The sequence below is a fragment of the Bos taurus genome, chromosome 12, assembly GCF_002263795.3.
Source record: "Bos taurus isolate L1 Dominette 01449 registration number 42190680 breed Hereford chromosome 12, ARS-UCD2.0, whole genome shotgun sequence".
In the NCBI taxonomy this organism is placed as follows: Eukaryota; Metazoa; Chordata; class Mammalia; order Artiodactyla; family Bovidae; genus Bos; species Bos taurus.
In genome coordinates, this window is record NC_037339.1 from 21803248 (window position 1) to 21813588 (window position 10341).

Here is a 10341-nt window from a genome sequence, read left to right on the forward strand (position 1 = left end):
TTGCCCAGTGGTCCTGATGACTATCAGAAAAATAACAGGAGACTAGGCCACAGAGAAAGAAAACAAAGAGCCTAATTAGTCCCCAAAGAGCTAAATGTTTGACCCTATGCGAAAACCTCTTATCTGGACTCTAATGACTTGTATTCAGACAGGAACTAGACTGAAACTTGCCTTGCTTCAGTTCAGTTTAGTCGCTCAGTCGTGTCTGACTCTTTGCGACCCCATGAACCGCAGCATGCCAGGCCTCCCTGTCCATCACCAACTCCTGGAGTTTACCCAAACTCACGTCCATTGACTTGGTGATGCCATCCAACCATCTTATCCTCTGTCATCCCCTTCTTCTCCTGCCCTCAATCTTTCCCAGCATCAGGGTCTTTTCAATGAGTCAGCTCTTTGCATTGGGTGGCCAGAGTACTGGAGTTTCAGCTTCAACATCAGTTCTTCCAATGAACACCCAGGACTGATCTCCTTTAGGATGGACTGGTTGGATCTCCTTGCAGTCCAAGGGACTCTCAAGAGTCTTCTCCAACACCACAGTTCAAAAGCCATCAATTCTTCAGCGCTTACCTTTCTTTATAGCTTAGCACACATATTTATATGCTTTTATACTGTTAAGAGTATTAAATACAGCAAAATCTAAATTGCATTCGATTACAACTCTGATGTGAGGAAGTGAATGATTTATAAACCCTGCAACTCATTGGAAAAGACCCTTAACTTATGCTGGGAAAAGTGTGAGGGCAAGAGAAGGGTGCAACAAAGATGAAATGGTTGAAATGCTTGGATGGCAGCAGTGACTTAATAGACATGAGTCTGGGAAAACTCCAGGAGATAGTGAAGGATAGGGAAGCTTGGTGTGCTGCAGTTCATGGGGTCACAAACAGGTGGACACAACTTAGCGACCGAACAACATACACCCTGTGATATCCCCAGACCCTGGGCTGGGTCAGCATTTGGGGAACTGTCCCTGGTGAACTCTTCCACCTCCCCTTGGGCCAGGATGTCCTGTACTTGTGCCAGGACACACAACCACTGGATGAGGTTATTAAAGCCTCAGCAAAGCTGAAGAGAAGGCAAGCAACCTAGATGTCCATAGACAGATGAATGGATAAAGAAGATGTGGTACATATATACAATGGAATATTACTCAGCCATAAAAAGGAATGAAACTGAGTTGTTTGCAGCGACATGGATGAACCTAGAGAACGAAGCCAGAAAAACAAATAATGTGCATTAATGTATACATACGGACTCTAGAAAAATGGTACCGATGAACCTATTTGCAGGGCAGGAATAGAGACACAGATGTAGACCTGTGGACACAGGAGGGTGAGACAAATTGAGAGTGCGGCACCGATGTATACACACTGCCATATGTAAAAGAGATAGCTAGTGGGAAGCTGCTGATAGCTGGGAGCTCAGCTCGGCGCTCTGTGATGACCTAGAGGGGTGGGACAGAGACTCAAGAGGGAAGGGATATACAGCTGCTTCAGGATGTTGTACAGCAGAAACTAACAACACTGTAAAGCAATTAGCCTCCAATTTAAAAACAAAACAAAAAAGAACCAGAGAAAACTGACAAAGTATTTCAGAAATATAATTTCACAACTTTGACATAATAAGTTACTCCAACTACACTCTGGAAAGTAGAGATGGAGCGAGGGCTGTTAGGAATAACTCCCAATTATTGGTAGATGAACATTTACCCAAGAGTCTGAAAACTGAACTGTTAAGCACGCACAGGTATGGTCTCCATGATCCTATCGCCGTTGTTCCTCCCTTCTAGGAGAGCTATGACACGTTTCTGCTTTTGTCTTGCCACACTATCGCCAGTCCTGAATTAGTGGAATATAATTTAATAAGATGTTACCATAATTAGAGTCATTCTCTCTCAGGTACTGATGAGCTAGAATGAAATAAGATCCTACTCATGTCAAAAATAATCATTTCAAAAGAAGAGGTGACTGTCAGAATTTTTAAAGTGGGTTCATAATCTTGACAGCCTAGATGGGGCTACATGGAAAAAAGCATTTAATTCAGAGCATTAAAATCCTATCTTAACCAGGAGTTTTCCATATTTTCACCCAACCATCCTGAACAGCGCAGACATCTGGGTAGCTACAGTACCCATCTGCTGCTTATCTATAACAGTTTCCATCTCCAACAGGGAGACAGTAGGAGGCTAACGTACTTCCAATGCTACCTACAATTCTCTCCCTTCATCCATGGATGCAAGCTAACTTCCTATGTAACTTGTGGCTCAGTCACTCAGTCACTCAGTCATGTCCACCTCTTTTGCAGCCCCGTGGACAGTAGTCTTCCAGGCTCCTCTATCCATGGGATTTTCCCAGCAAGAATACTGGAGTGGGTTGCCATTTCCTTCTCCAGGGGATCTTCCTGACCTCAGGGATCAAACTCTCATCTCTGCCTCTTCTGCACTGAAGGCGGATTCTGTACCACTGAGCCACCAGGGAAGCTCAGACAAATGACACCGTCATGGCACTCATCACGCCCTGCTCAAGGACGTGATAACTATTCTGAACACCAGCACTAACCCAAGACCAAGACGGTCCTCATACCTGTCGAGTCTACAAAGCTATGAATAATTTACAGGAATTATCTCTTTCCCTATTTGCCTAGAGTTCAGACTTCTGATCATCTTGCTCTCCGTAAGAAACAAGAGGGGGTTCCTCCAATCAAAAAAAATAATAATTTTTAAAAGTTCATTTAAAAAAAGAAACAAAAGGGGGACTTCACTGGCGGTCCAGTGGTTGAGATTTCAAGGCACAATTTGATCCCTAGTTGGGCAAGTAAGCCCATAGGTTACAACTAGAGAAGCCTGTGTGCTTCAACGAAGACCCAGCACAGCCCCCAAAAAAGAAAACAAAGAGACCCATTCTCTGCACTTTTGTGTAGGTGTCTCTGTGGCACTTTCCTCTGCAGGAGACGTGTTGCAACCTACATCTTCTCAAGGTTGCAGTTGTGGATTTTGGTCCCACACAGAGTAGAGCCAGCAGGTGAAAAACTGGTGAGGAAATCCACCAGGGCCGAGACAGTGACGGTGGTGATGGACAGCGCTCGGGGAGGCCCTGTGGGAATGGAGAGGCAGACCTTCACCCGGGAGGACCTGGCCACCCACGCAGAAAGGACAGCCTCCGACCCGCCAGAGGCAGGCAGTCAATGCTCCCCTTAGTGGTGCAGAAAGGCGTGCCATTTTCAAAATATGCCAACCAAAAAGTGCTTATGGTTTGTTGTTAATTTTGGCATTTGAAAGGATAAACCTCAATGATCTAAAAATGCCACATTTTGGGGACTTCCCTGGCGGTCCAGTTGTTAGGACTTCCTAACTCAGACAGTAAAGAATCTGCCGGCAATGCAGGAGACTGGGGTTTGATCCCTACGTAAGGAAGATCCCCTGGAAGAGGGCATGGCAACCCACTCCAGTATTCTTGCCTGGAGAATCCCATGGACAGAGGAGCCTGGGGCTACAGCCCATGGGGTCACAAAGAATCAGGCACTCAAGACTGAATGACTAATACCATTTACAACAGGTGGTGTGGCTTCCATCCCTGGCTGGGGAACTAGGATCCCACATGCCAAAAAATAAAATAAAATGCCACTTTCCCGACTACTTAAGCAAGGCACATTGCAACAGAGCAGTCGGGGGAAAGAATGCATCCTTTTACATTGATAGTTGTTAAACTACTAGACCTTCGAATGCCACTAAGGTTTCCCTTTAAGGGGATTTAACTTTTGTGATCCAAGCTGCCTCGTTTCAATAATTATCCAATTACCTAACCAACTGCCTTCAAATCTTCCCCAACCAGCTGCCTGGGCCTCTCGATCTTTTCCTGGCATCGCTCCTACAGCAGCTTCAGACACGGAAGCTGCGCCTTAGAGTAGACGAGCTGGACTGAAACACTGCTTGATGGAGGAGGTTTGTCTAGAAGACACACACACCAAAGAACACACGGATGCTACACTCACATCACCTGCAACCACGGCTGCCTCTGCTCTCACACACATCGCTTCCATGGGTGGTCCGTGTCTACAAAGCACTAAGGGTCCTCTGCTCCTGGCAACGGCCACAGAAAAATCCCAAAGCCCCCCAGTTTCCCCATCCAGAGAGCTGGGGCAGTGAAGCCCCCAAAGGAATCCCCACCTCTGGGAGACACTGTTGGCCATCATGTAGCATCAGAAAAAAGATCACAGAACGGGGCAAGGAACCAGGCAGCCAAGGTCCTTGCCCTGTCTTTATTTACACCATCTATTGACAGCTGTGCAGCCTTGAACAAATCCACTGTCCCTCTCTGGGCCCCTTTTCTACACATACAAGAGCAGTCGAGTCAAGGGTCTCTAAAGGCCCTTCTAGCTCCATCACTCACAGGCTGAAACCTCTCAAAAATGGGACGGCTGCTTCCCATTCTCAGGTCACCATGAGGGACCTCCTCTGCCTGGTGTCTCACAGGCTTAGCACCCAGGAAGCCTGCTGACCTCAGATGTCAAGACAACCAGGGTGGTATGACATCAGTGAGGGGCGACCCTGGGTTTGCAGTGCAAGAAGGAACACCTACCCACAGTTAGCAGAAAAAATAAATGCTAATGTGTATAAGGGCCTGATACATGTTAATACCACTGTAAAAGAGCAGGTGTACTGGCAAATGCCTTACACAGCCAGGTTCCTGACAATATTGTTGCAATTTATATCTTTAAATATTCCTATACGGGCCTTAAACACGTTTTTAAAAAAAAAAGGCACGTGTACTGGCGAATGCCTTACACAGCCAGACTCCGGACAATACTGTTGCAATTTACATCTTTACAGATTACTATTATGAATGCAGATACAGTTATGAATGCAGTACTCAAATGCCTGTCCTTTCCAGGAAAAGCAAAAATGCTTTAATTCTATCACAACAGATCCTACACCTTTGACAGACTGAAAAGACACAGAATTCCAAAAGCTGAGCTTCCCCCATGGGGTGAAACCCACTCCTACTGCAGAGACACGAACTGAGCACAAGCGTTCACGGGAGGGTACGAGGCAGGCAGCTGGGCCCATGGTCGCCAAAGTCAGCGTCCTCTTCCAGCGAATGACAAGGGGCAGGGGTTAAAGGGATGGAGAGGGGACAGTGCGAGGGCCTGGGGCTCAATCCCACGGCACTCAGCATGCGAAAGGCCTCAGGAGGGAACCCAGGCAGCCCTTAGTGCGCCCCTCCCCCTCCACCACCCCACCCCGCTCCCGCTCCCGAGGCCTCTGACCTGGGAGTGCCCCTGCCTGCACTTCTTATCAGTGTCTTGCAGCATACCGTCTCCAGACTTCCTCAAGAGCCTACTGTGGTCAAGGTCTGGTTCATGGAAAAATACTTTGAGCTTCCCTGAATCCCTGATTTCTTTTTGACAATTAAGATGACAGGATGAGAGCAGGCAGCCCTCTGATTGCCCTTCATCTGCTGACCCAGGAGGGCCCCCCCAGATAAGAGGACGGGGGGCGACCCACTCCCCTGGCCTCTCCGCTCCAGGGAGCCGTGACAAGAATCGGTGAAGGAGGCGAGGAGCAGTCAGGGTTTCCACTGGGAAAGTGGTGGGCATTCCAGCGCTTCTCCGGCCGTAAAATCATCCAGGAATCCGAAGAACCAAGTCATCACTCAGGCACTTGGAATTCTGTCATCTGCCTCTCACTGAGTAAAGGCGGCCTTTCTGAAGAGTGGCCTGCGTGGCAGGCGTGGCCGAGAACTTGCCAGTGCCTGGGACGGGAGTTATTGGGGCGCCAGGGGCGGAGGACAGAGTCTGCCTTGGCACTCACCCCATCCACCACTCCCCGGCCAGGCCTGGGGCCTCTCCTTTCCTTTCAGGGCTTTAAGACACAGTCAAAAGTCAGTCTTATTTACCGAAGATATTTCTAAGGGTTTCCGTTCTCTCCTCAGTGGTAGTAAGGACAGTCTCTGGGATTTCCCTGGAGAAATGGTACAGCATTACTTCTGCACACAAGGGCTCTCAAGAATGCCAGGCTAGGAGTAGAATCCTGTGTATCCCAGCCACGTGGCAATGGACATGTGGCTTCAGCTCTGAGCTGTGATCTCACAGTCTTCTAGCTGTGAACCAGGGACATTCCCACCCTTTACCCTGACTCCCAGTTGGCTTATTTTTTGTCTTTTTATTTTTGTCAATTAAAAAACTTTTTAAATTGGAGGATAAATGCTTTACAATATTGTGTTGGTTTCTGATATACATCAACATGAATCAGCCATAGGCATACATATGTCCTCTTGAAACTCTCTTCCACCCCTCTAGGTTGTCACAGAGCACGGGCCTGAGCTCCCTGCATCATACAGCCAATTCCCGCTGGCTATTTTACATACGATGATGCATGTTTCCAGGCTGTTCTCTCAATGTGTCCCCCCTTCTCCTTCCCCCACTGTGTCCAGAAGTCTATTCTCTGTCTGCTTCTCCACTGCTGCCCTGCAAATAGGTTGTTCACCAGTGCCATCCTTCTAGATTCCATATATATATATATATATGCATGCATTAATATATGATATTTTTCTCTTTCTGACTTACTTCACTCTGTATAATAGGCTCTAGTTTATCTACCTACTTAGGACTCACTCAAGTGTGTTCTTTTTTACGGCTGAGTAAGCGACTTCCCTTTCACTTTCATGCATTGGAGAAGGAAATGGCAACCTGCTCCAGTGTTCTTGCCTGGAGAATCCCAGGGACGGGGGAGCCTGGTGGGCTGCCGTCTATGGGGTCGCACAGAGTCGGACACGACTGAAGTGACTTAGCAGCCTCAGCAACAGCAAGCTGGTTTTAGGAAAGGCAGAGGAACCAGAGATCAAATTGCCAACATCCGATGGATCATTGATAAAGCAAGAGAGTTCCAGAAAAACATCTATTTCTGCTCTATTGACTATGCCAAAGCCTTTGACTGTGTGGATCACAATAAACTGTGGAAAATTCTTTAAGAGATGGGAATACCAGACCACCTGACCTGCCTCTTGAGAAATCTGTATGCAGGTCAGGAAGCAACAGTTAGAACTGGACATGGAACAAGACACTGGTTCCAAATAGGAAAAGGAGTACGTTAAGGCTGTATATTGTCACCCTGCTTATTTAACTTCTATGCAGAGTACATCATGAGAGACGCTGGGCTGGAAGAAGCACAAGCTGGAATCAAGATTGCCAGGAGAAATATCAATAACCTCAGATATGCAGATGACACCACCCTTATGGCAGAAAGTGAAGAGGAACTAAAGAGCCTCTTCATGAGAGTGAAAGAGGAGAGTGAAAAAATTGGCTTAAAGCTCAACATTCAGAAAACGAAGATCATGGCGTCCGATCCCATCACTTCATGGGAAATAGATGGGGAAACAGTGTCAGACTTTATCTTTTTGGGCTCCAAAATCACTGCAGATGGTGACTGTAGCCATGAAATTAAAAGATGCGTACTCCTTGGAAGGAAAGTTATGACCAACCTAGATAGCATATTCAAAAGCAGAGACATTACTTTGCCAACAAAGGTCCGTCTAGTCAAGGCTATGGTTTTTCCTGTGGTCGTGTATGGATGTGAGAGTTGGACTGTGAAGAAAACTGAGCGCCGAAGAATTGATTCTTTTGAACTGTGGTGTTGGAGAAGACTCTTGCGAGTCCCTTGGACTGCAAGGAGATCCAACCAGTCTATTCTGAAGGAGATCAGTCCTGGGTGTTCATTGGAAGGACTGATGCTGAGGCTGAAACCTCCAATACTTTGGCCACCTCATGCGAAGAGCTGACTCATTGGAAAAGACCCTGATGCTGGGAGGGATTGGGGGCAGGAGGAGAAGGGGACGACAGAGGATGAGATGGCTGGGTGGCATCACCGACTCGATGGACATGAGTTTGGGTGAACTCCAGGAGTTGGTGATGGACAGGGAGGCCTGGCGTGCTGCGATTCATGGGGTTGCAAAGAGTCGGACACGACTGGGCGACTGAACTGAACATTCCACTGTATATACGTAACGCCTACCTTCTGCTGTACTTGCAACACAGTATTACATTCCCATTAAGCGGATTCATTACAAGGTCCTGGAGTGACAGAGGCAATGTGCTCACTGGATCTCACTCCCAGAAGGTACTTGAGGATCCTTACCTGCGGCCCCAGCCGTGAGGTCAATGGCAGCTTGGATGGCAGGGTTGGATTTCATATTCTCCCGCTCCTCTGCTGGGCTCTGTGGAGGGTGACTCACTGGAGCTTATGACGGGCACCTCATATCCCTGGGAGGAAGCCAGAGCTCACCATCAGTCGGGCCTCTGCAGCCCCCCTTTCTCTAGGCTGCCCAGCTACTGGACTTGAACCTCACGCAACTGGGAAACTGGCTCTGAGTGGCTCCAGAGGAGGGGGCTAAGGGGGTCAGAGCAGCTCAGTCATCAGCCTCCCCTTCTCCCTACCCATCACCTCCCCATAAAAAACACAAGAGATTGAAAACCTTTTCTGAGTATCACTGCTCCATCAACAGGTGGGGGGACTTCAACCAACTTTTCTGAAACTCTCAGAAACAAAGGCCAACCAAGCCAAGCAGACACCACAAGTCCCATCAAACCAGTTTTTCAGAGGCCTAGGTTGAACTCTCAATCCACTAGGCTCTGTTCCAAATTCAGACAGCAGCCTGAGACCCTAAAAGAATGCCACAAAGCAGGAGGTCTGAAAAGGAATGAGTTAGGAGCTCTGCCAAGTGACACCTGCTTGGGTCTGAATGCCTACTCTGCCACCAGTAGGGGGGGGGCCCCTGGGCCCGTAAAGCTGGAGGTCCCTGTCTATACAAGGTCTCTGTCTATACTATCATAATCTAAGAGCAATCAGAAATAGCCATATTGGATAAATACAATGATAAACTGTGAATATGCACCAGGAGTTCTTAGAACTACAAAACATTAGCAGCAAACATTCCCGTCATCAGACTTCCCTCCAGAGCCTCTCAACATAAACGTGCGCACAGATCACCTGGGGACCTTATTAAAAGGCGGATTCTGATGTGATTGGCTTCAAGTGGGACCAGAAACGCTGCCTGCCTGACGTGCTCCTAGGTGAGGTTGATGATGCCTGGTGTTAACTGTATTTTGAGTAGCAACACCTGCTCCACTGCCCCCAAATTTGCTTGATAAGAATCAGCTGGGACACTTGTTAAATATTCAAATAACCAGGCCGCTCTCCTGGAGATCTTGCTTCAGTAGGTTTGAGCTGGAGTCTAGAAGTTTGGGAAAATCAGAGTCTACTTTTCTACCTTTAGACAAATAAAACAAAACAAAAAAATCAACCGTTGCCATGGAATTGACTTAAATAAATATTGACTAGAAAAGAAGAGGTAGTTCTTTAACAGAATATTCTTACGTGTGAGTAACAAGGAACGCTTTTTAACCGTCACACCGAAGATACCACACCCAGTCAGGCCACCTCTCAGAGGGGGTGGGTGGGCTGAATGATCCATGAATACCAAGCTCACCCTAATCACCAGCAGAAAATAATTTTAGCCACTAAGAAGTTTTTCAACCGCTTAAAATATGTTGTCAATGACCAGACACCAAGAATCTCCCTTTAAAAAAAGTGTTAAAACTAGCAACAAAAGTACAGCATTTTATAAAGCAACTAACTCAGACATAAAAACCACAGACTTTATGTTACCGATAGGCCTGGAGAGGCAGTGCCAATGACTAATGTTGATAAGACGGGGACCATCCAGTAGTGAGAGAAGGATATCAGGGTCCTAATCCAATCTCCTCCTTTTCCAAATGGAAAAACTGAGGCCAGAGGAAGCCAATGGCTCATCCAAGGTCATACAACAAGTCTGCGACAGACAGCATTCAATGCAAGTCTTACCTGTTGGGTCTGTGCTTATCAACCAATACTTAATTCCAAAGTATCCCCACCTGATCAAAAGGAGAAAAAGCACTCAACCCTGCATTTTAGAGGGAAAAGGAGCCACAGATGGTGGCAATCCAAAGGGGTTCATTTGCGTGGCAGGCGGGGGGGTGGGGGGGGCGGGGGTACATTTCTCCCTTAGAAAGAAAGAGGCATAGCAGATGTTACTATGTCATCAACGCGAATTTAACCCTTTTAGGCAAGTCAGACTTAAACACATCAACTCCTGCACATAACTACTTGTAGAATCATTAGGACTGTTAACAGTGATGGAAACTGACAGATTAACTCAGAAGATGTGAGCAACTGTTTCAAACTATGCGTGGCTTTGGCTTGAGGAAGACATATGGTTTGAGGGCGTTAAGACTGACCAACCTGAGTTAGACTGATTTATGAGCCTTCAGTACCAACTGAAACAGAAAAACTGAACCTTGCGGAGTCCCTTT

The 10341-nt window shown here is 47.2% G+C and overlaps 1 protein-coding gene across 2 annotated transcripts in view; it reads right to left on the minus strand.

Annotated features, from left to right (window-relative positions):
* SLC25A15 (solute carrier family 25 member 15) overlaps positions 1–10341 on the minus strand; it is a 32917-nt gene that overhangs the window by 21820 nt on the left and 756 nt on the right. For both annotated transcript variants that reach the window (XM_059892061.1, NM_001046326.1), the window contains 1 exon segment: positions 8129–8253. In XM_059892061.1, coding sequence (XP_059748044.1) covers positions 8129–8183 — 55 coding nt within the window. In that variant the 5' untranslated portion in view covers positions 8184–8253.